The sequence below is a fragment of the Nerophis lumbriciformis genome, linkage group LG15 (assembly GCF_033978685.3).
Source record: "Nerophis lumbriciformis linkage group LG15, RoL_Nlum_v2.1, whole genome shotgun sequence".
In the NCBI taxonomy this organism is placed as follows: Eukaryota; Metazoa; Chordata; class Actinopteri; order Syngnathiformes; family Syngnathidae; genus Nerophis; species Nerophis lumbriciformis.
Genome location: NC_084562.2, coordinates 10,421,991 through 10,448,956, shown reverse-complemented (window position 1 = coordinate 10,448,956; position 26,966 = coordinate 10,421,991). Strand labels below are relative to the sequence as shown.

At 41.7% G+C, this 26,966-nt stretch overlaps 1 protein-coding gene across 1 annotated transcript; it reads right to left on the bottom strand.

The window, feature by feature from the left end:
* Window positions 1-1,580: 1,580 nt before the first annotated feature.
* LOC133615956 (sorting nexin-1-like) lies at window positions 1,581-26,948 on the bottom strand. The gene is made up of 15 exons (XM_061974876.2): window positions 26,788-26,948; window positions 20,236-20,353; window positions 16,467-16,594; window positions 16,266-16,332; window positions 13,442-13,485; window positions 13,216-13,357; window positions 11,597-11,675; window positions 11,376-11,451; window positions 11,172-11,285; window positions 9,939-10,032; window positions 9,633-9,838; window positions 5,354-5,497; window positions 3,855-3,935; window positions 3,640-3,711; window positions 1,581-2,837 (listed from the first exon to the last, which is right to left on the bottom strand). The coding sequence occupies exons 1-15, from the start codon at window positions 26,905-26,907 to the stop codon at window positions 2,787-2,789; spliced, it is 1,536 nt and encodes a 511-aa protein (XP_061830860.1). The 5' UTR covers window positions 26,908-26,948; the 3' UTR covers window positions 1,581-2,786.
* Window positions 26,949-26,966: the final 18 nt, after the last annotated feature.

Sequence of the window (26,966 nt, the reverse complement as noted above, 5' to 3'; positions counted from 1 at the left end):
AAATTTTACTTGGTATCGGCTTTACTCTTGAGCTACCTCCTCCTGAATGACAGAGCATCTCACCCTATCTCTTATGGGAGAGCCCAGCCACCTGACGAAGGAAACTCATTTCGCCCAATTGTACCCAGGATCTTGTCCTTTTGGTAATAACCCAAAGCTCATGATCATAGGTAATGATAGGAATGTAGATCGACCAGTAAATTTAGCTCTTTTTTTCACCACGATAGACCACTCTTCCCTCACTCCTGAACAAGACCCTAGGTACTTTTAACTCCTCCACCTGGGGCAGGATCCCCAACCCGGGGATGGCCCTCCACTGTTTTCCAGGCAAGAACTATGGACTCGGATGTGCTGATATTCATCCTTGTCGCTTCACTCAGCTGCAAACTAATTAAAGTTAAAAGTTAAAGTACCAATGATTGTCACACACGGTGTGGCGAATAATTCAGTGAGATGAAAATCCTGGCCAGAAGAAGCCAGCAGGAACACATCATCCGCAAAAAGCAGAGACCTAATCCTGCAGCCATCAAACCGAATCACCTCAACTCCCTGACTGCGCCTAGAAATTCTGTCCAAAAAAGTTGTGATCAGAATAGGTGATAAATGGCAGCCCTGACAGAGTCAACCCCCCACTGGAAACTGGTTCGTATTGCCAGCAGCAAGTTCTCATAATGATAATACAGTCAGTCAGTCTGGTACCCCATACTCTTGACAGACCGGTAGGAGGCCACGCGTCAGACCTAGGACACTAGAGACCGTCTCCCAGCTGGCCTGGGAACGCACCCCGGAAGAGCTGGGCAAAGTAGCTGGGAAGTGGAAAGTCTGGCCTCTGTGCTTAGGTTGCTGCCCTCACGACCTGACCTTGGATAAGCAGAAGATGGATGGACCTGATCAGAAAGAAAATCAGTGGTATTGCACATCACTAAAACACAGAAAGTAAACAAAAACGTTTTTAATGACAAAATATACACAGGGACTATTATTTCAAATTTCTGTACTTTTATTACGTTTACAATTGCCTTGTTCATACTATATAAATGTAACACTGCAGTCGTGGAATTTTTCCAATGTAAAGTCTATTCTATCATCAATGACTTATCAATAGCCTAATAATGGATGTTGATTCAAAAAGCTCTACTTCTTTCTCCTTCTCAGCCATGTTGAAATGCGCTTGTGTGAACGTAATGTCCCTTTAACGAATAAACCAAGCCTAAAAAGTAGGGCTGTTAAATGATAAAAAAAAAAAAAATCAAGATTATTCACTTTTTGGAATTTGGATTAATCATAATTAATCACATGCATGATTAAAATGAGTTTAAGATTTGTACACAAATGCAATTTTATCATCAACGTTTTACTTGAATGCATGTCATTTATTTATATTCAAGTTGGTAACAGTTTTATCAAAAAAGTTCTTTCAGGCTGTATTTGAGTGAAATTTACCAGCATGCACACCAGTCGTCTCTTCACTCATTTTTGTACTGACCTATGCATTAATCTGATCACTGACCATATAGCAGTTAAGCTAAAAGAGCTTGTACAGTGAAAATACTTTTTTTTTTTTGTCCGAGCTCACAAAGGTCCGAGCTCACAAAGGTTTAATAAGAAACAAACTGTCACTTTTTTACCTGCCTTTGTATCATAATATTCCCTAAGTAGGGTTCCGGATCAAAATTATCACTTTAAAATTGCAATGTTTCTTTTTTTTTTAATATGACAAAACATCTGCAGCAGCTCCACATGTTGAATTGATAGTGATTACGACTACAAATCACGAGTTAACAATTTTAACAACCCTACCACAAATACATGATCTTATTCTAGAATTCAGCAACCATTGATGCACAAAACAGTATACAAAGCATAACCAAATCATATTTATTTTTTAAATCCACCTGTATAACATTTCCAAGAAATTGTGCGCTAACGCAAAGTGGCTACAAAAATAAAGCACATTTTTATGGAAATATGACAGAACAGAGCTCACAAAGGTTTAAGAAGAAACAAACTTGTCACTTTTTTACCTGCCTTTGTATCATAATATTCCCTAAGTAGGGTTCTGGATCAAAATGATCACTTTAAAATTGCAATGTTTTTTTTTTGTTTGTTTTTTAATACGACAAAACATCTGCAGCAGCTCCACATGTTGAATTGTTAGTGATGATTAATAGTGATTACGACGACAAAGTCATCATCAAATTAGTGGCTGCTTCCTCTTGTAACTACTCCGACAAGCTTGTCACCCTGTCAATAACACAGTTCAAATGTTCTAATTATACACAATAACAATGTGCTAAGACTGCTAGTGGTATTGGACTTTCAAACATTGCTTTTTCACCTGTGCATTTTAGTGCATCAAAACATATTCCGACATGCATCCATGAACAAAATGGAATGTCTGTCCCACATCTGAGCTTTAATGTAAACTATGAGTAGTGTTCCTCGGTAGCGCAGGAAAAACTCATTGACGGTTTCAACACGTTACATAAATACATGGTTTATAGCCCCGCTCCAGAAAGACGCTTTTTTTTTTTTTTGGTTTTGTTTTTTACAAATACTGTACTACAGCATGGTTAATCTCTGCTGAATCTCATTCATTATAACAAACAAGGGATTATGCAGAGCACCAATATGAACTGTACAGAATTAGAGAATAGACTAAGAATCAGAAGACAAGAGCGATTGGATGGAAGTCTCTTGTGTTTTCAAAATTGTCCTCTCTCAGTTCCTGGTCGAGGTAAAGTGTTCAGAAAAGGCAGTCGGGCTTTAAAAAGTGTTCCTCCTCATTAAGCTATTGCCTTGGCCTCAGGGAGGAAAGCTTCCCAAAACTTGATAAGCTGTAATAGAAATAGGTTAAGAATGAGAAGATGGTCAAGATGCACATGGACAACTTATACTTTGTTAATAAATAACAGTGGTACCTCAATTTAAGAATGTTTCGAGATAAGCGCCGTCTCCTAGTCAATTGTTATGCTTTAAGTTAAGCAAAAATGTGGGTTACAAGCATCCCGCCATTAGCTGGCGTAGCAAATGTCACAGAGAACCCCGTAAGATCATCCCAAAACATCTGGTTTTACTCGCTAAAATTAGCTCATAGCTAGAGATGGACAAAACTTAGTTTTTCCAATCATGGGAAGGGACAAAGTTAATGTAAAGTTTCCTATCATGGGAAGGGAGAAAGTTAATATAAAGGACAATGCCGAGAAGAAGAAAGTACAGGGTAAAAGAAACGGCCTCTTGATTCTTCCATAGTTCTTGCATGTCTCAAACAATTGAGTACAAAGAATCTTTGATGTCTTCTTTGCTGTACATTATTATTATTACATTACTTCATAAAACTACTGTAGGTTTGTAGCACATAAATATTTCTAAAAGTTAGTTTTTCTTTGTAGAAGACATGTTACATGTTAATACTGCTGTTCTGGCGAGGGCCAAGCACCAATACAATTGATTTCAATGGGTGGAGTTGATTTGCGATACAAGTGTTTCGAATTAAGAGCTCCGTCACAAAACCAATTAAGCTCAGAAATTTAGGTACTACTGTAAAATCAATCAAATCATTGACATGACTAATTGGAAGCCAAATGCAGTGACATTGCTGGGGAGTAATTAATGTAGGAACAGGGACAGATAAATTACCCTTTGTTGAGATTGTAGCATTGACTCCAAATACTTGATTATTTGGCTCTTCAAGTCCTTGGCTTTTTCTTTCTGAAAATAACATTACAATCCCTTTTAGGGTCACTTTCACATTTCTTGCCAATCAAAAATAATACAAATTGACCTTTCAAGCATGCTGTTTTTTTAACAATTTACATACAAAACGACAATTCAAATTGAACGGAGACCCTTACTTCAAATCTGAGGACCTCCTTGCGTACGGTCATTCCAATCCTGTCAAAATCTCTCTCATACTGAGTAACTCTGGCCTCCCACTGCAGACATACACCAAAGGGAGTCAACATGAACAAAACGTAGCATGACTGACTGACTTGATACTTTAAAACAGGGGTCTTTAACGGTTTCCAGGCAAGGGACCTCCTAAATACTGGAGCGATGGAGCACAGCCCACCTACCTTAGACTTAGACTTCCTTTTTATTGTCATTCAAATTTGAACTTTACAGCACAGATAAGAACGAAATTTCGTTCTATAAGGTCCTGGTAGTGCAGGATAAAAAAGCAATAAGGTGCATATATAAATAAATATATATATATATATATATAAAATAAATATATAAAATATATATAAATAAATAGATTACTGTACAGATAAATATATTGCACTTTTTCACATGCGTCCACGTTTATGGATGTATGTTATATTGTCTTTTTTATTCCAGCGAGTTAATCCGTTTTGGGGGGAGTTGAGGGGGTAATTTAATTATGATGCGTTCAAGAGTCTTACGGCCTGAGGGAAGAAGCTGTTACAGAACCTGGAGGTTCTGCTTCGGAGGCTGCGGAACCTCTTTCTAGAGTCCAGCAGTGAAAACAGTCCTTGGTGGGGGTACCTACAGTATATATAGTGTTTGAAATTACAATTGGGTTTTAAATCAAACTGGTCCTATAGGTACTTTATTATTGTGCAATAATAAAATATTCAAATACAGTATTGTGCTGCTAATAGCTAGCTGGCAATTAGCGCGCTATTTACTAGCTGACAGCTTGTGCTGCTAATCGCTAGCTGAAAACTAGCACAATAATTGTTAGTTGGCAGCTTTGAATGGCAAATCGCTTGCTAACAACTAGCGCACTAATTGTTTTCTGACAACTAGCACACTAATCGTTTTCTGACGAGCACACCAATTGTTAGCTGGCAGCCAATTGCTAGTTGACCACTAGTGCGCTAATCACTAGCACGCTAATTGTTAGCTGACAATTTGCGCACTTATCACTAGCTGACAACTAGTGCACTAATCGTTGGCTGGCAGCTAGCACCGCTAATTACTAGCTGGCTATTAGCAAGCGATCTTAAATGCTAAATATAATCATTTTTAATTCATGTTTTATTTTAAACCTGCAAGGTACAGTGAGTAGTATAGCCATGCCACTGCCATTTTTAAACTACAGTGTGTCGGATACATTTTTTATTTAGATACATAAAAATTTGTGAAAACATTGCGGAGGGAATATTAAAAAAAAAACAGTTTAAACAAAGATTTTAAAAAATTCAGACCGCCCTGCAATCTCTCTACGGATCCCTGAGAGGTCGCAGGCCCCTGCTAAAGACCTCTGCTTTAAAAACATTAGGGAAACAAACATGTTGTAAATCTTTTAGCTGCCAGTTGACAGTAGCTGCTTTAAAATAAAACTTGGACGTCTTTGTGTTGGCTCACACACGCCAGCACATGTTACCTCACTAATCTCCTCCTTGGCCTGCTGCAGTTTGTCTGGTTTGTTGGCCCACAGCAGTTTGGCCTCAACCTCCCTCTTCTTCTGGAGTGCGCTCTGAGCCTCCTGCCATCGCTGCCACGCCCGTATGCGCTGGTCAAAACAGCCCTGTGGACATCCAAGCTAAAAAGGTTAAGATGTCCTGTCAAGCTACAAGTAACAGTGAAGTGAATTATATTTATATAGTGCTTTTCTCTAGTGACTCAAAGCACTTTACATAGTGAAAACCCAATATCTAAGTTACATTTAAACCAGTGTGGGTGGCACTGGGAGCAGGTGGGTAAAGTGTCTTGCCCAAGGACACAACGGCAGTGACTAGGATGGCGGAAGCGGGGATCGAACCTGCAACCCTCAGGTTGATGGCACGGCCACTCTACCAACCGAGCTATACCGCCCTAACAACACCAATTGCCTCGACCTAGTAAAAAAGGAGTGTGGCATGTGTGAAACCCAAAAACCGGTTCAAAAACTGCAAGGTAGTCAATATAAGCAATTGCTTTGACCAAATGCAAGTTGGTGAGAAAGGTGAATATTATATAGTATATATATATTTAAGTCAAGTCAAGCTTTATTTATATAGCACATTAAAACAACTTGCGTTGAGCCGTTGACCAAAGTGCTGCACAGGCACATAAAACAATAAAAACAATAAAACAGTGTAGAATAGAATAAACAGTAATAAAATAACAGCGGGAAAAAATATAAACTATTTAAGTTGACATCCATCCATCTTCTTCCGCTTATCCGAGGTCGGGTCGCGGGGGACACAGCCTAAGCAGGGAAGCCCAGACTTCCCTCTCCCCAGCCACTTCATCCAGCTCCTCCCGGGGGATCCCGAGGCATTCCCAGGCCAGCCGGGATAGTCTTCCCAACGTGTCCTGGGTCTTCCCCGTGGCCTCCTACCGGTCGGACGTGCCCTAAACACCTCCCTAGGGAGGCGTTCGGGTGGCATCCTGATTAGATGCCCGAACCACCTCATCTGGCTCCTCTCGATGTGAAGGAGCAGCGGCTTTACTTTGAGCTCCCCCCGGATGACAAAGCTTCTCACCCTATCTCTGAGGGAGAGCCCCGCCACCCGGCGGAGGAAACTCATTTCGGCCGCTTGTACCCGTGATCTTGTCCTTTCGGTCATGACCCAAAGCTCATGACCATAGGTGAGGATGGGAACGTAGATCGACCGGTAAATCGAGAGCTTTGCCTTCCGGCTCAGCTCCTTCTTCACCACAACGGATCGATACAGCGTCCGCATTACTGAAGACGCCGCACCGATCCGCCTGTCGATCTCACGATCCACTCTTCCCTCACTCGTGAACAAGACTCCGAGATACTTGAACTCCTCCACTTGGGGCAAGATCTCCTCCCCAACCCGGAGATGGCACTCCACCCTTTTCCGGGCGAGTTAAGTTGGCATTGATTCCTAAATACAAAATAATAAAGCATAAAATGGACATTATAAGTATAGCATACATGTACGATGCAAGGACGTGACGTCAGTGCAAAGATTATGTGGGAAGCACTAGTTTCTATAGTCAACGTTGTAATCCGGCCTCAGAACCCAAGTTAACATATGAATGTAACTTGTTACTGTAATGTGTGAATTATGTAGACACGGCTTAGAGAAATGCCTTAGCTTGGACGACCCAGCAGGCTGTGGTGCATGGGAGCCATGTACCACCACTGGCTGCTTTTGCAGGAGATGGAGGCGGAGCCACAGAAGACGGAAACGCGGTTCTAATGCTAGCCTGATGACCAGGCTAAAATTGTAGACCAGGGGTTAGCAACCTTTACCTTCAAAACAGCCATATTGACCTCTCTTGCACGAAAGAAAAAAGGCCTGGAGACGCAAAATGTTTAATTTTATACACAAAGGAATGCAGAATTGAATTTATTTTCTAATGAGATTTTTATTTTTGGGGTGGGTTCATCATTAGATTACTGCAGCCATTACACACTCAGTGAGTAAGAAGTGGCTTTTTTTAGCTCATTAATTGCTATTATCTTGTGTTCTGAGGATGTGAAGCCCATTTCTGGTTGCTTCATCCAAAAGAAGAAAGGTGCACGGTATTGCTGAATGAAATCTGCCTGGTGAGCACATACCTCACACTTGCTGAACCAGCAGCACCTTCGACGCATGTCCCACCTGACTTTGGATTTAGCTCATTAATTGGTATTATCTTGTGTTTTGAGGATGTGAAGCCCGTGTCTGGTTGCTTCATCCAAAAGAAAGGTGCACAGTATTGCTGAATGAAATCTGCATGGTGAGCACATACCTCATACTTGCTGAACAAGCAGCGCCTTCGAGGCATGTCCCACCTGACGTTGGATTAGGTCTGTCACTCACACTTTTTATTATACTTTTCTCCATGTTTTCTTCACTTTGACAGCCTACCACACTCATGTTTTGCTTCATTGTTGCGATAATCTGGGTGCTTCACACAGAATAAAGCTAGCTCAAACAAGTAACTACAAGGCGGCCAAAAACACACAGCCCGCCACAAACACCTACTCTCCCTTTTCCTTGCCTTCCTCAGTCACACTTATCTAATTCTCAGTCAGGAGACATTCAACAAAAAATTAGAACATATATGCACAGTTCCCTCCACTCCATTGTTAAAATTGTTACATTGTTACAATCACGTGACAGTTTCAATAAAATATTTTTATGGTTCTCTGAATTACGCAAGTTTGTTGGTCTAGGACAGGGGTCGGCAACCCAAAATGTTCATAGAGCCATATTGGATCAAAAATACAAAAGAACAAATCTGTCAGGAACCGCAAAACAATAAAAGCCTTATATACCGTATTTTTCGGAGTATAATTCGCACCGGAGTATAAATCGCACCTGCCGAAAATGCATAATAAAGAAGGAAAAAAACATATATAAATCGCACTGGAGCCCGGCCAAACTATGAAAAAAACTGCGACTTATAGTCCGAAAAATACGGTAAGTCTTATAATGAAAGCAACACATGATGTGTCTATATTAGCTATATTACACTGCAAGCTCTTTGATGTGAGGCGTGTGCTGTATTTGGATTCGATGTTGTTCATGTTTGAGAATATCTGCTTGCACAGGTATTTGTTTTGTTTGCAACAGCCACCTGCCTGACAGCACGCCGTGCTTAAAAAAACGTGTCGCAGGCTGACGCAAATCTTCGTTGACAGAAATGTTGAAATGTAATATTTATTCTACACATTTTTATAACATTGGAAAACAGTCTCTGTGGCAGCATCGGATTAAATTATACATGTAAACCAGGGGTGCCCACATTTTTTTCAGCAGGCGTGCCACTTATCAAATGACCAAGTTGATGTGATCTACCACACACACACACACACACACACACACACACACACACACACACACACACACACACACACACACACACACACACACACACACACACACACACACACAGTTAGTGTATTACTTTATTCTGATGACTTGCATTGCTTGGAAACAGACAGGATTCACAGTAGTTGCTGATAAGCTCCACAACTTCGCACCACATTAAAGTGGTTGTTTTTTGCTTTTTATTTGTCCAGCTTCCATACTCATTTTTATACCGTATATAAGACAAATTTGAGTTAAGCTTGTATGCGATAGTTTGAGACTTTTATTTTGTTAGAGCAGGGAGGATGAAGCAGCACTTTTCTTGTGAAAACAGAAACTGTGCGGTCGGTCTTTACACTTTTGACAGCCGGTAACGGAGAGAGTGTTGAAACAAAGTGATTTTTGCGTTACTCACTGTTGTTTTTTTCTTAATACTAAGCTTGCAGCAGCCAATGTCAACACGCAAGATCAAGTGCCTTCAAAGTCAACAAAGTAACGAAAGTGACGTCGTAGTGAAAATTAATGATCAGTAATTTTTAAGTCTACCTTTTTTTTTTAATGCCTCGCAATTGAGTGACACACCCTCACCAATCGATTGGTAGCTCGCAATCGATCTAATGGGCACCCCTGATGTAAACAAACTGCTGTGTCACAGGCCGCATAACCACGGTGCATTCATGGACCGCCGAAATTAGTACGGCGCTTGCCATGTTCTCTCATTAGTGAAGCATGAACACAACCATTTTTAACAGTGGGATTTCTAACAATTAGGAATATTTGTATTATGTTTGTTCTGAAGAAACCATATTAAAACAAAAAATATATTTTTCCATTTTCATAAATTTTTTAAAAACCTCAAGGGAGCTACTAGGGTGGCACTGAAGAGCCACATGCGAGTTGTCTACTTACCCGCACAGCACCCAGCAAACGGATGTAGTCCGCAAGCATCTCTGCAAAGATGAAAAAGTCATTGGATGCCTGCTCCTGATGTAACTGCTCCATTTTGTCTTCCACTTCTGCCAGCTGGGACAGGGCCCGAGACAGTGCCGTGTTGTCCTCAGAGTTCCCCAGCATGGCCATACTTTTGGCAAATACTGCTGTGTTTCCGCACAGCTCTGGTGGTTTTTGGGAAGTGGGGGTGAAAACATTGACAGATGCATCATTATGTTGTGTACGTTTATGACGATGTAATGCGACAATGCAGATGTGGCTCACCTTTCCTGTGATTGACAAGCGAATCCACCACAGCATGGAGCTTCCTTAACTGCTGCTCCTCGTTCTCCACCTCCTGAAACTTGTCCTCAAACCACTAAGAACAAAAAAGAAATCAGATCGGTCACACACACACACACACACACACACACACACGAGAATATTACACAAACCAATAAAAATAATCATTACTTCAGCCAAAAGGTATAATACCAAACACTTCACCTACAACTGATTTTTTTTACAGTAATACAGTATTGATTTCATGATCGTGCAATCCAGTAAGTGTCGCCACGATGTGAAGAAATACAACATAAAATTGTCCTTACACTACTCTCCCAAACGTTGCTTTAATCCAATTATTTTCCTAGTCATTTAAAACGGGGATGTGACATATAGTACTGCTATTTATACGCACGGCTTTAGATTTTGGGATACACAACAAAACTAACCTCAAACGGAGACATTGCTACAAGATTGTTTGACCAGATGAATGCTGTTTATAGGTAGTAGTAAAGAGAAATTCCACAAGCACGGGTCTTGGATGTTAATGATATATTATTTAGTGCGTAGTAGTTGTAGTGTAGAAGAATAAGCCGGGTTCTTTAAGTTGGTGTGACATATTGAACACCGTATAAGGTTGAATGTACATATTTGCTGTACTGCAATCTAAAGACAAAATACAAAATACATTATATCAAAACCTTTACATCACTGGGATTGGTGTCACTCGTGAGGACTTTCAAAGGAGCTCCACCTCCTCATTTTGCCTCTTTAGGAACGTTAAACAAAGGCAACTTTCCCTCAGGTCCCAACAAACATTTTTTGGGCCATTGCTCAATATGTGCTAAAACTCGTCTGAAACAATTGCAATCGACAGCAGAGCAGCACACAGCGATACAACTTCTGGAGCAGAGAATGGGGTCGGCCTAGAGCTGGAGTAGGCCTAGAGCTTTTACATGGGCATACCCATATAAGCAAGTCTGGCATGCACAGACGTCAAAGCGACTTGCAGGGCTCACTTCTCAACACATGAACCTTATTATTAGACACTTTGGCATCATTTGACACGAGTATCTGACGTAACAACATTTACAGGTTATAAAAGAGGAAGGGCTCAATAGTTCCTTTTAAAGTCAAGCAATTGAGCAATTTTGAACACTAACGGTTGTAAGCTTATGATTAAAACATTCTAATAAAGTTATTCACATCTAGAGGCACATTTACTTGTCTTACAGTGTCCGACTCATTCATCTTGATGGTCATCTTGTTGACAGCGTCAGATGCCTTATTGATCATTTTAAGAAAGCCAGCTCCACTCAGTGCCTGTGTGTTTGAGGCTCTGGGTAACTGAAAAAAAACCCAGATTTACAAATAGGTACAAATAGGTTTGCCTCTTAGTTCCAAGTAAACAACTACTTCGTATCTCCAAATACTCACATCTTCTCTCTCTAAAAATTCTCGCACATCAGGATCTTGTATGAGCAAAGGATGAGACACAATTCTCTGAAGATACCTGCAGAACACATTGGTGTCATAATAGCAATTCCTTGAGCGCACACCACAATGAAGGTAATTGGAAGAAGTATTATATAAGTGTAGTATTATTTATGATCTGTTTAATAGCAGTACTAAATAAAACATGTGTGGCCTCTTCTTGCCTTTCTAGAGCGGCTCTTCTTCTCTCCACAAACTCCACTGATGATGGATCATCCATCCCTACTTTCACTTTGGTCATTCCTGCCAATGAAAATAAGGCACAGTTGGTAACAGTAGATGGGCAAAGTGGTTACACCTCTAGTATGTTTGCAATTTGCCAGGTTAAAAAAGCCAGGCAAAGGACAACATAGCAGCAGGATGAATCTGGATCTAAACATCACAGGGATTCCCATCCAGAGCCGTCGAAATGGTGATGTTGTAAAGTTTGAAGATATTTTTCTGTCATTTAAATACGTAGGTTATAGAATATGACGGCATAAATGTTAATACAAAAAAAAAACAGTCGTGAAAGTTCAATAGTGAGTTTGCTTGAATCACATTAAAAACCTTTAAGTACCAACACCCCCAATCAAAAATGCAAAATGGTTAATTCCACCTGGATAGTGGCAAATCCAGCATGGAACAATTCACTCAACACATACATCACAGCATCATCAAAGTTCACAGCATCAACATTTTGGGACAAGAGTGAAGGGTGAAGTGATGGAAGAAAGGTCAAATACAATACAATATATGTGGCAGCATAGGAGAAAGTTATGTGTAAGTTTGACTTTTGCATCTATGTGTACATAACTGTGGTGTGCTCAAAGACCCTTGATTAAAGTTAGAAACAGGGGTGTCACTGGTGTTTAAAGACAGGGGGAGACAACTCCCATTACAGGGGCTAATATACCATTAATGATGTAATTTTATGATTCGTATAACCCACTGATGCTAATCTTACATGACTCAGCTCATCTCTACTTTGCACTCTAAAGTAAAAGGAACATTTGACAGATTTATAATAATTTCATAATGACAGTTTGTATCGTTTAAAAAAAAAAATCACATTCTGGGAACTTTACATTGAATCGGTTGGCACTTTTTGGTAAAAAAAAAATTTTGGTTTTAACAAAACCTAATTACTTAGGGGGTTTATATGCCCTAGATATGTTATATCCTACAAAAGATCAAAAACAAAATTAAGGTTTGTACCTGTATTTTTAAAAGCTGGTTTCAACCAAATCCATGCACTAATTAGGGCTATATAAATAAACATTGATTGATTGATTGATTGACCTTCTTTGAAGAAGGCCATTAATTGAGGAGTCTTGTTTACGGGTGCCCAGAACTTGGTGTTACACCCGTTCCCACCCACACGTTCCTTTATTTGTGGCAACTGGCCACAATTAAATATTGGATATCCATAAAGCATTTGTGGTTTGCTTTAAAAAAAAAAAAATAATAAAAGGGTGTACTATGCTGTAAAGTCTGCTATACAACTTGTATGCGGAGCAGCGATGCACCATGCCCGGGGATCGATGCAGCATCCACTCTATTCCACTGATTGAGAGTTAAGTCGAGCAGCAGATAGGCATGGAGCTAAAAGCCCTGAGCGAGGGGGAAGTTGGCCTAGTTAGCTTAGGTTTACGTTCTGCTTGCGTTGTAGCCAATAGCAGCACTGAGATAAACACCACAGATATATTGCAGGCCCGTGGGAAACACTGCATCACCAACTAAAAACCAAGAACAGACAGAGAGTAAAGAAATACAATGCTAGTTTCCAATAAGACTGACATACCTACAACACTTTTCTCTGGTGGAAGTGGAATGATGCAGCCATGGAGCGACTGTTTGACTAACAGCTTCTCATAGAGCCCCAGGAAGTCACTGAAGCGCCTCCTCACAGAGAATGTTTTATTCCTGAACATGCGCAAAGAGGTCTGCAGGTACACATAAAGATTCAATATCAATACTTGATGGCCACGTTTTAAACTGAAAGGAATATCTCAAGCATGACTACAAACCCTGGTGGATACTTTGTAGGCCACATATGCATTCATGCCATCACCTGAGAAGATACAAAATATTGCAGATAAAGATTAGGTAAGGTTAGATGACACTTCCCTTCAGTGGAATTTATAATTGGAATTTATAATTTAAAAAGTTGATTACAGTCACCCCTTGCCACATCGCGCCTTAAATATTGTGTCTTAATTTCATCTATATGTAAAGCATATTCTACATACCGTAAATTCCAGACAATAAACTGCTACTTTTTTCTTACGCTTTGAACCCTGTGGCTTAAAATAACGGTGAGGCTAATTAATGGATTTTTCTTCGCTGATGGCCATAAAGAAAATCGTTTTCATTTGACACTTGCAAAGACACTTAAATGGTGCATTATTGTTTGTGCTTGGCACCATCTTTTGGACAAGTTTTCTCACTGCAGGTGCAGTTGGGTGAATGCCTTAAAGCTTTGAACCGGAGGTAGGAGTGCCATTCTGTCTTCTAGTAGTCCATAACATTTCTACTCGAATGGATTCTTCATTCATCACTCTTCATTCATCACTCCAAGCAAAGTCCAATGTGGGTTGTCTGTAGCAGTGTTTTCATGTTTTGTACGTGCTATCATAATGTGCTATTGTAATGTAATTAAGCTAGCATTGTTAGCATTAGCTAATAGGTCTGTGTTAGTATTATTAACTTACAATGGCATTCTGTTTGTATTGTTCTAGTTTCACAGTGGCACAGGGGTTAGTGCATGTGCCTCACAATACGAAGGTCCTGATTTCAATCCCGGGCTCGGGATCTTTCTGTGTGGAGTTTGCATGTTCTCCCCGTGACTGCGTGGGTTCCCACCGGGTACTCCGGCTTCCTCCCACCTCCAAAGACATGCACCTGGGGATAGGTTGATTGGCAACACTAAATTGGCCCTAGTGTGTGAATGTGAGTGTGAATGTTGTATGTCTGTCTGTGTTGGCCCTGCGATGAGGTGGCAACTTGTCCAGGATGTACCCCGCCGACCACCCGAATGCAGCTAAGATAGGCTCCAGCACCGCCCACGACCCCGGAAGGGACAAGCGGTAGAAAATGGATAGATGGACAGTTTCACAAATTCCTCAGTAAATTCACCAAGACGTCATCATGGAGTTTAGCTGATTCAAAAGCTAGCTTCCGCAGCTTTTTTCTAAAATTTAGTGGGTGCAGCTTATATACCAGTGCACTCTATAGTCCAGAAAACACGGTAATTTTAGCATAAATTATGTCTTGTATGTGTTACAGTGCAGTATTTTCTTTATTTTGGATATCAATAAACATATTCACCAAGCGGAACTACTGTTTTCGGGTTAAAGGTGAACAATGCTCACAACAACAAGGTGCCTAATCTTGGCGCTATCTTTACCGCAACAATCAAGTTGACCAACTTTTGACTAAACAACATTTTGATGTACACCATCTTCAACTCCTGCCTCATGAATAACCTATCTTCATATTGGTGAGCTTTTGGCGTGAGTGCCGTCAACAGACGAGATGGGAGACGTACCAGTATCAGCGCGCCAATTAATTCTAACAAGACTGCTATTAACAGCTGTCCATGTAATGCTAGGTAGAGATAGCTATGTTAATGCACTTCATACTTGACATGAGCTCCACGACATTGGTGAACCTTTGGCATTAGAGATGAGGAATGACAAAGTGGGACACGCAATGCTAACAACACGGAATGCAAAAAACACGACCATAAATAGTTAGAGCTGCGGCTGTCCAGTTGACCAACTTTTAGCAAAACACATGCCCGTAGTTTCAGCACATGGAAGCCCAGTAATAACTTAGAATTACCCAGGATGTCACAAAGTATTTCCACGTCGTAGTCGCGTTGTGGTGGCCAGGCAATGACAGATTATTTTATGCTGTAACTATGACATAGGGCAGGGCGATATATTGGTATGATAGTTAATACCGGTTTTCTTTTACAAAGATGAGACAATACCGCCATACTGGTATTTTTTATGTGCCTTTGCTACTACGGCCGTTTGCTCTTCACTGCGCCTGACGAGCAAAGCACAGGGCCGCTTGCGTTTTTACGTAGGCTTCACTGTTGCACAACGACGTAGCACAACCAACTTTTTAAAACAATATGGCAGATCGCCAGCCAATTTCTCTAATCCCGAGTGATGCAATGCTTTGCTCACCGACTGCATTTGGCTAATGGTGAGTGGCTACAGATTTATTTACAAATACACTAATTTGCTTGATAACCTACTGTATATCTCTTCTTGAAGTGACTGCATCACTAATCTCATCTATGTTGTTCAGTTCTGTCAGCAACTTGGCTACTCCTCGGCCTGAAAGTGCCTCTCCCCATAGCCCATGTGGACTAACCTGGTGTAGCAGCTGGGTAGCTGAAGAGTAGTTTCAAACTGAATAGCCAGCGGCCTTCCCCGCAGTGAGCAAGTACAAGCTCCATCTATCCTATACTATAAACCTAACGTTAATAAACAAAATTAACAAAAACTGCTTTGACAAAGTATCAGCTAATACTTTTATCAGAATAAGCAACAACAATTAATCTGAGTAATCTCAACACTGGTTACCTAACAATAAAACACTTAGGCAACCTTAAGCACTTTGCACGTTCTGTTTAAGATACCGTTATATATATCGTATATATTGGTATACCAGTTTTGGTCCATATCACCCTGCCCTACTCTGAAATTATTCGATTTATTAATAATAATCCTACTACGTGGAAATGTGTTGACTACAGCCATGTTGACAAACGAGGGACAACTGTATTTCACCTCTGTTGTTCAAATACTACAACAAACAGACTTGAAAGACACTGACCGACTTTCTCAGGATTTGTGACAGCAATATCCACATCAAAACTATCCTTCTCCTCGTCTTCCTCCATCTGTAATACAGGGCAAATCAATTAAAAATACAAGTTGAACACGAGGCGCTTTCAGTTTGTGACCACAGAAAGGCCCTGGGAAAGCATGTGGGCAATTCATTGTGTCCACGATTCTGCCTGGCTGAGGCCTGTACCTGCTCCAAGGAGGTGGTTGGCATGGCGGCAGGGCTTGGAGAGAATGAAGAGGCGGGACGTGGGCCTGAGGAGATGGAGAGCTCTTTTTGAGCCGAGCTGCCGGATTTGTCTATGCTTATCTGTGCCTCTGCGGGAAGAAAAGGAAATCTTACACACTGTATCGTCCCAATACACAGGCGTGGTTTATACATTTAGATTGCTTTCAATTGCATCAACAGTTGTGGTTTAAACATTTAAATTGCTTTCAAGTGCATCATAAAGGTTTTCTTTGTGCATTAATCATTTCATGTGTTTGTTTTTTGTTTTCTTAGATCTTTCACAACTGATCTGCAAGTATAATTTGGAACCAAAGTACTGTATTCAGACAGGCAGCTATCACGCGCTGACATGCTTGTATTACCCAAGAATCGGAAGGGTGGAGTTTATATTCATTCAGTTGGCTTGTGCAAGTAAACTTGGAAAAACTTTACAGCCTCTGGCACTACTTTAAGTCATGCTTCTTTTGTTTAAGCAATTACTTAACATACAACTGTTAGTGGCACCAAACCTTTTCCACTAATGGCTGCCTACAGAAAATGTTGATGGCATATACAGTATATTGTACTGTAAGAAAATATATAGAGTATATGCATGCAATGCTACATTTAGTTTGTAGACATTTTTTTACATTTATTTCCTTTATTTTTTTCCATCGAGGTAGATTTAAACAAAAAACAGACCATTACTGATATATCAATGTCATCTGAAAAAAGGGAAAACAAAAAGCCAAAATTCTAGAGATGTGTCGAAAAAAGGAGACATTTCCAGTGTTGCCCTAATCCTCATTGGTCATGTTCTCATGCAGGTCTTGTTTTTACATTTTATTTTCACAACATGGACTACGTTAATATAAACAAGCAGTGGCCCCTTGGGTCCGCACTTTGGAGAGCCTTGGTTTGTGGCGATACCATTTTTTGATGATGTTAATTATTGAGTAACGAACATTTTTCCTCAATCTGACCGATGACTACAGGCAATATTATATTTCTAAACTCACACAGACAACATGTAAATAATCATTTTCAAAAGTTGCATGACAGCCACGGTGTTTTCCACTGGACTACAATCTATTGTGGTGGTGGTGGGTTGCATATGAATTGTAATAGTTGGCCTTAACCAATGTGCATGTATTGTTTTAAACATACATTTAAAGGGCAACTCTGTTGCTGCACTTTAGACATCCCTGAAATGCAAAGTCTTACCAAATGACAGAAGAGTGTCTCAAGGCTCTGTCTTCTTAGCACTAATGCTAGTCATGACTCCCGCTAGTCAAAGGCTGGGCTGCACATGAGGTGTTCTTCACACCTCCCCACCTTGCCTTTCACTGCAGTGATAATGCACACTCCCCGGGCTTGTGGAGGCACCATGTATGTCTGGATCTCCGCTCTTATTGTGGATCGTATACCTTTCAAAACTGCTTAATTACCAAGTAAATGTGTGATGCAAGAAACACTTTGTTTTCACTTTGATGTGTACAACGTGGTAATTTGGAATGCTTCTGCACCAAACAGAAGGTACTGAGAAAACCAGAATACTTTTCCAGTTAGACCCTTTGTGTCTAGAAGCGTTTGAATGGCAACATTGTTGGCAACACTGATCTCTCCTGGCTGTTAGGTCTTCTTATTCTCTGGCAGATCAGGTGCATATGAGCTGTGTTAAAAGGTGCAGTTTGCAGAATGCTCCAAATCAAAAAAAATGTAAAGCCAAACTTAACAACTGGCATGATACCAATAGTGGTTTAGTTTAACATATTGAACAAATAAATGTACATATTTGTTGCAATCATGACTTATTTTCTGTGGAAATTGCTGTTTGTCCTAAATGTGTTTATTGCAGTCAATGGCAGCTATCTCGCAAAAATTTGGCTGCCAAAAAAAATGACTGCTCACTGAAACTAGATGTCGTGATGACGTAACCACTTTCGCTGGCGGGGCGCATCTTTTCCTCCTCACACGAATGACGTAGCTCACCCAAAGATTGACGTAAAAGTCGCTATCAGGTCGGATTGACTGCAGTCAAAAAAGTCAGATTCCATTTGGATTGGGACTACCTCCTGGTGTGGCCCAAATTTGGTGCAAAAAAAAATCAGATTTTAAGCACTTTGGAGCATTTAAACGGGCAAAAGATATCCGTCCTGTGCCACTTGAGGGCAAAAAAAAATCTGATTTCGTGTTCAGCGTAAACGAAGCCATGAAGTCTTTCATGATTAGTAGTAATAGTTATTGTAGGAAAAAGCGAACATAGGGTCACTGTCTTAATGGCCTTTGTGCCTTCTTATCTATCTGGACTGCTTTTACTGTATCAACCCTCGCGGATCCTGAGGTCTTCTGACGTCAAACTTTTATCTTTACCAAATACCAGAACAAAGACCCAAGGTGAGGCGGCATTTAGCCACTATGGCCCCCACCTGTGGAACAGCCTGACCAGATTCCTGACCTGAACCCAATAGAACACCTTTGGGATCATATGGAAGAATGGTCGAAAATTTCTAGAAACACACTCCACAGCCTTCCCAGAAGAGTTGAAGCTGTAATAGCTGCAAAAGGTGGGCCGACATCATATTTCAGTGCTTTTCAACCTTTTTTGAACAAAGGCACATTTTTTGCGTTGAAAAAATCCGGAGGCACACCAGAAGCCATTAAAAACAAAACTCAGTTGACATGAAAAAGTTGCTGTCGCAATTGTTGGATATGACTTTACACCATAACCAAGCATGCATCAATATAGCTCTTGTCTCAAAGTAGGTCTACTGTCACGACCTGTCACATCACATTGTGACTTATTTTGAGTTGTTTGCTGTTTTCCTGTATGTAGTGTTTTAGTACTTGTTTTGCGCTTCTATTTTGGTGGCTTTTTTGGGGGGGGTATTTTCCTGGAGCAGTTTCATGTCTTCGTTTGAGCGATATTTCCCGCGTCTACTTTGTTTTAGCAATCAAGAATATTTCAGTTGTTTTTATCCTTCTTTGTGGGGACATTGTTGATTGTCATGTTATGTTTGGATGTGCATTGTGGACGCCGTCTTTGCTCCACAGTAAGTCTTTGCTGTCGTCCAGCATTCTGTTGTTTACTTTGTAGCCAGTTCAGTTTTTTAGTTTCATTCTGCATGGCCATCCCTAAGCTTCAATGCCTTTTCTTAGGGGCACTCACCTTTTGTTTATTTTTGATTTAAGCATTAGACACCTTTTTACCTGCACGCTGCCTTCCGCTGTTTAAGACATCGCCAAAGCGATTAGCTACCGGCTGCCACCTACTGATATGGAAGAGTATTACACGGTTACTCTGCCGAGCTCTAGACAGCAGCGACACATAATTTGCAGACTATAATTACTGGTTTGCAAAAATATTTTTAACCCAAATAGGTGAAATTAGATAATCTATCGCGGCACACCAGACTGTATCTCACGGCACAGTGGTTGAAAAACACTTGTCATATTTAACCCTGTGGGTTCGGAATGGGATGGCACTTCAAGTTCATATGTGCATCAAGGCAGGTAGCCAAATACTTTTGGCAATATAGTGTATGTACTGGTCTTACATAGGGATTGTGAATAAGGCAGTGCCAAAAAAGTGCAGTTCCCCTTTAACGTGTTCATTCTTTGGAATGCATCTTTAAAATCATCGTAAAGGTGCCTTGAGACTGCTAAAAACACTATGGAACTCATTGTTCCAAACAAGCACAACAAAAACTATGACTGTTCAGGTTGAAGAGGACAAAGACAAAAATCTCACCGGCAAACAAGTCGCTGTCCTCATCAGAGTGAACTCCGTTGGACTGGGTGCTGGTGTGGCTGCTCGCATCCCCAGCTGGAAGATCAGGCTGAGACACTCCTCGACTCACTGATTTACTCTGCAATCAACAGACAGCTCTTTCACTTAGACGTATTGAACAAATAAATGTATAGATTTGTTGCAATCAGGACTTATACTCTCCTAAATTGAATTGTTTGTGTTTATGGCAGTCAATGGCAGCTATCTCGCAAAAATTTGGCTGCCAAAAAATGACTGCTCACTGAAACAGCGCTGCCAAAACTAGATGTTGTGATGATGTAACCACTTTCGCTGGCGGGCCGCATCTTTTCCTGCTCACACGAATGACGCAGCTTGTCCAAAGATTGACGCAAAAGTCGCTATCGTAGCCATCCCTAAGCTTCAATGCCTTTTCTTAGGAGCACTCATCTTTTGTTTATTTTTCACTTACAGACATTATAGACCAGCGTGGCGTGGTTGGAGAGTGGCCGTGCCAGCAACCTGAGGGTTCCTGGTTCGATCCCCAGCTTCTACCAACCTAGTCATGCCCGTGTCCTTCACCCTTGCTCCTGATGGGTCGTGGTTAGCACCTTGCATGGCAGCTCCCGCCATCAGTGTGTGAATGTGTGTGTGAATGGGTGAATGTGGAAATAGTGTAAAGGCTCGGAGCTGCAGTGGCCCCCAGAGGCGTGATGCTCAGGCCCACTTTGTGGACATGCCCTGGCATCACCCAACAGCTGCCTTGTGGGTTAGTCTGGGAAGACAAAAGGCTGAGAGAAAAGCAATTGCTGGTAGGCGCACCCATAGGTCCTCCAACAGACCGGAGCTCCGGCAGTCTCCTGCAGCTGTGAGGAGGTGCCGGTCGTCCTGGGTTTCCTTTGCCACTAGGGGTGTAACGGTACGTGTATTTGTATCGAACCGTTTCAGTACAGGGGTTCCGGTTCGGTTCGAAGGTGTACCGAACGAGTTTCCACACGGACATATTGAGTAGCGTAGCGCACGTTGTGTAAACAATGCACACTGAGGCACAACACACGGCATGCTAGCAACGACCGGGCTACGACAACATGTGAAAGCCAGAGCTGGAAGACCCTCCTGCCTCGTTAAGATCTCCCGTTTGGGAACACTTCGGCTGCGTGATGCGATACAACAATGGAGGACGGAGGTTTGCCGACATTGTTCAGCAGCGGTAAGGCCTGCTTCTGCCAACACGTCAAACATGCTAACCCATTTGAAGTGGCACCACCCCCAAGTGAACATCGCTTCAGCAAAGATAAAAACGAGCAAACCGCTCCCACCTCTTACTGCCAAGTTAGCCAGGCTTCAACGTTGAGCTGCAGTAACGCTAAACCAACTAGGCTTTTTGCGGTCTGCAGACGTGGTAAAGACATTAGTTTCGCTTTTGTAGGCTTTTTGAACCTGTAAGCTACTCGTAGGGGAGGCCACGTAAAGGCTGTCTTTGTCTCTGAGGACATGAACACCCTGTCCTCATACCTGAGGAAATGGCGTCTCAAGCTCAGCATGGATAAGACAACATCTTCAATGTTCCACCTCAACAACATGGAAGCAGCCCGTGAGATGAACATCATGGTGGATAATGCCCAGTTACAGTCCCAGCCCGTTCCCACGTACCTCGGTGTGAAGCTTGACAGAACACTGACATTCAAACAACACCTGCACAGTGTAAAGGCAAAGACAAGTGCCCGTGCCGCCCTAATACGGCGGCTAGCCGGCACCACATGGGGAGCCACGACGAAGACACTGCACATGTCCATGCTGGCCCTGGTGTTCTCAGCCACCGAGTACTGTGCCACGGTTTGGTGCCGTAGCGCCCATGTAAAGAAGTTGGATGTCGCCCTCAACAGCGCCCTGCGGACCGTCTCCGGGTGCCTGCGAGGGACCCCAGTAAACCAACTGCCCATCCTCGCTGGCATCGCCCCGGCAAACATCAGACGAGAAGCAGCCACACTGGCCCTCTCCCGAAAGGCACAGACCAGCGAATCCCACCTCCTCCATAAGATCGTCACAGAAACACCACGACGCGTGCGCCTAAAGTCAAGGTGCCCCTTTGCCATGCAAGCCCACAAGCTGCTCAGCACAACACCAGCTGATACCTCCAAGGCCACCTGGGTCAAGACGAGATGGAGAGAACAGTGGAAGTTAGCAGAACCATCTAGGCTGCTTCACTACATCGACGACCCCACAGACGTCTCCGGCCAGGAACTGCCCCGGAAGCAGTGGACAACCCTCAACCGTTGAGGACTGGCGTCGGACGCTACGGAGCAGCGATGAAGAGGTGGGGACTTGCGGAAGATGCCTCCTGCGAGTGTGGGGACCCAGTCCAGACAGTAGAGCATATAGTAACTAGTTGCCCCAAACACCGGCCACCAAATGGCGAACAAGGTCTGATTGACCTGGACGATGACACGTTGACCTGGCTCGCGTCAACAGAGCTGAAAATCTAGACACACGACAGAAGAAGAAGAAGCCAGGCTGGGGGGGGGGACTTGACTTGAAACTATTTAATGTTGCACTTTTTATATGTAGAAGAAAAGTGTTGTCATTTTATTTAATCTGAGCAACAACTTGAAGCAGTTTAATGTTGATTAACTTGGACTCCGACTTAAACAAGTTGAAAAACCTATTGGGGTGTTACCATTTAGTGGTCAATTGTACGGAATATGTACTGTACTGTGCAATCTACTAAGAAAAGTCTCTATCAATCAATCAAAAAAAGCACTTTATATGTAGAAAAGTTTTGTTAAGAAACCATTCTGAGCCTTATCTTAATTAGTTTTTTATTTTATATATGTTGACCACATTAACCCTGGCAATGGACCCTGTATGTATATTAGGGATGTCCCGATCCGATATTTGGATCGGATCGGCCGCCGATATTTGCCAAAAAATGCGTATCGACAAGGCATGGGAAAATGCAGATTCAGATCCAGTTTAAAAAAACAAAATCTGGTTTGATTTAAATAATACATTCCACTTTTTTGCTGCTCCCTAATTTCCGTTCCGCATTTTCCAGCACACCTTCAACACATCCACAGGTCTGTGGATTCTCACGCAGTTGCTTTTAGCAGCTGGCATTACACGACAGGCTCTTCTCACTCTTTCCTGTGTCTCCCTCTCACAGACAGCAAGCGCACCTTCTTACACACGTCACATACCGTCACGTCATACGTCACATACGTATACGTCCTCCCCGAGCAGAGAGGTAGCAGCATGGCTAACGTTAGCTGTGATGCTAGCGCAACGTTTCGTCTAAGGTGCGCGCCTGTGCAATTGCGCACTGCTCAAGCGTCCTCTGCACACGGCAAATCTATGCCACGCACAAAATCAAATAAAAAAATAAGCGCATAACAATTTTCGACACACGGACGGACATGACAGAGAAAACAGTTTTCATCATTGTTCAAATATTGTAACGTCTATCTCCGTTCGGTGCCACACGTCCACACCATCAAAATGCAGAGGCAAACATTTCCAGATCAACACCGTATGAAAAAAATAGTGATTTTTGTGATTTCCTTCTCTGCATGAAAGTGTAAAAGTAGCATATATTAATGCAGTTTTAATGTAGACACATAGAATCATCATACTGCTGTGATTATATGCATCAAGTGTTCATTCAAGGCTAAGGCAAAATATCGAGATATATATCGTGTATCGCGATATGGCCTAAAAATATCGCAATATTAAAAAAAGGCCATATCGCCCAGCCCTAGTTTCAATGATGCCATTTCTGTTTGTCATGTATAATTTTGTCTATTTTGTGTTTATCCTTGAATAAACGGGTCAGTTTCTTGTTACCAACCATTGTGTATTATTCAAACTCCCCTAATTCAGCTGGCTAGTTGTTATCAAGAGTACTAAAACCCTTTTCAACATGATTCTGACAACTAAGTAGGCTAAATAACTTTAAACTTTAATACATGCTCGGATAGGCCAGTATTGGTCAGTATCGGTATCGGATCGGAAGTGCAAAAACAATATTGGTATCGGATCGGAAGTGCAAAAACCTGGATCGGGACATCCCTAATGTATATGTATGTTATGCCATTGTTTACAAATTTGGTAAATAAATGTGTTGTTTTCTTACTGTACCAAAAATTAACCGAACCGTGACCTTGCATGGCAGCTCCCTCCATCAGTGTGTGTGAATGGGTAAATGTGGAAGTAGTGTCAAAGCGCTTTGAGTACCTTGAAGGTAGAAAAGTGCTATACAAGTACAACCCATTTATTTATTTATTTATTACCTCTAAACCGAGGTACGTACCGAACCTACATTTTTGTGTACCGTTACACCTTTACTTGCCACCGGATAAAGCTCCCCACAGCAAAGAAGTGACGTTGGAGTCTGCGCGTCTCCCTCGTCGAAAAGACCTCAACGGCGGAGTGGGCGGATGATGGTTGCATAGAAGCTCCACAACGGTCACAAAGGCAGAAGAAGGCTGCAGCAAAGATGGGCCCCCAATTGTCTTGGTCTCCATGCCATTGGACCCTGGCCTTCTCTTTGCCAAGGACAGTGTGGTGGCTGTCTGTGCACCAGTCGTCCCCACTTTAAAGGATTCCACGCACAGGCGTTCTCCTGAAGGCAATCCCACCAACAGGAGGACAATCATACTCGTTTCGAGTGATCGCCGACGACGAGTGTCAAGGCGCTTTGAGTACCTTGAAGCAGTGTTTTTCAACCTTTTTTGAGCCAAGGCACATTTTTTGCGTTGAAAAAATCCGGAGGCACACCACTAGCAGAAATCATTAACAATTAAACTCAGTTGACAGTAAAAAGTCGTTGCCGCAATTGTTGGATATGACTTTAAACTATAACCAAGCATGCATCCCTATAGCTCTTGTCTCAAAGTACATTGCAAAAACTGAAATCTAAGTAAGATTAAATATCTCAAATAAGGGTGATATTTGCTTATTTTCTATCTGATAAGATAATTCTTCTCACTAAGCAGATTTTATGTTAGTGTTTTACTTGTTTTAAGTGTTTTGGTCCTAAATGATCTCAGTAAGATATTACAGCTTGTTGCTGAGATGTTATGACCTATATTGAGTAAAACATGCTTGAAACTAGAATATCAACTGTTGCAAAGCTGTGTCATCAACACTCACAAGTATAAAACTACTTTTTTAAAGTAACAATTTCTTATTTCAAGCATGAAAAAAAATTCATGACTTTGACACAATTGTGTCTCATAATTAAAACAGATGACAGCCAAATGGACTTTGCTGTTTTATTTTCAATGAAACAATAGAAAATATGTACTCATATAGTAGTACAGTTGTTATTAGTGATAATATACTTATTTTAAGGTATTTTTGGGTTCATTGAGGTTAGCTAATTTTACTTGTTTTGTAAAGTCTTGACAAGCCAAATTTTCTTGTTCTATTGGCAGATAATTTTGCTTAGTTCAAATAAAATACCCCTAATTTTTGTATTTTTTTTCTTGTTTTTGAACACTGACTTTTTGCAGTGTATTTGTACTGTCGCCACCTGTCACATCACGCCCTGACTTATTTGGACTTGTTTGCTGTTTTCCTGTGTGTAGTGTTTTAGTTCTTGTCTTGCGCTCCTATTTTGGTGGCTTTTTCTCTTTTTTTGGTATTTTCCTGTAGCAGTTTCATGTCTTCCTTTGAGCGATATTTCCCGCATCTACTGTGTTTTTATCCTTCTTTGTGGGGACATTGTCGATTGTCGTTTCATGTTCGGATGTACATTGTGGACGCCATCTTTGCTCCACAGTAAGTCTTTGCTGTCGTCCAGCATTCTGTTTTTGTTTACTTTGTAGCCAGTTCAGTTTTAGTTTCGGTCTGCATAGCCTTCCCTAAGCTTCAATGCCTTTTCTTAGGGGCACTCCCCTTTTGTTTATTTTTGGTTTAAGCATTAAACACCTTTTTACCTGCACACTGCCTCCCGCTGTTTCCGACATCTACAAAGCAATTAGCTACCGGCTGCCACCTACTGATATGGAAGAGTATTACACGGTTACACTGCCGAGCTCTAGACAGCACCGACACTCAACAACAACACATCATTTGCAGACTATAATTACTGGTTTGCAAAAAATATTTTTTACCCCAAATAGGTGAAATTAGATCCTCTCCTACGGCACACCAGACTGTATCTCACGGCCGCGGCACAGTGGTTGAAAAACACTGCCTTGAAGATAGAAAAGCGCTATACAAGTACAACATTTACCATTACATTGCACAAAAGCGGGTCAGAATCCTAGTCAAGGTTGGACTCGCATCAAGCAGAGCCAATTCAAAACAAAGTTAGGAGGAGCCCACAGATATGAAACTTGGGAGCGTGAGTGTCATTTCAGAGGTGCAACCTCGTAGCTTGTGGTTGTTAATAAATCACCTGCGCATAAAATACTTCAGACAATTTCCACATTTTAACGTTATTCTCATTCTTTGGCAAGAATGAGTGTTCAGTTCAGTTATGCTAGCGACGGTAGCTTCACACAGTCTCCAAAGACACGGCGGTTTAGAGAGAAAACGGGCCACCATACTAACATTACTGACGAAAATATCTTCTCCCTCGTCACTGTCTCCATCTGCCAAGTCGGACAGTCCCGCTGCTGGCTCGTCGTTTGCTGGGAAAGGAGGAGGATTACGAATCGAACTGGACGCCATTTTCCTTTCTCAGGGGGGGGGGGGTTATATGACGTCACGGATAGTGTTGCCAGATGGGA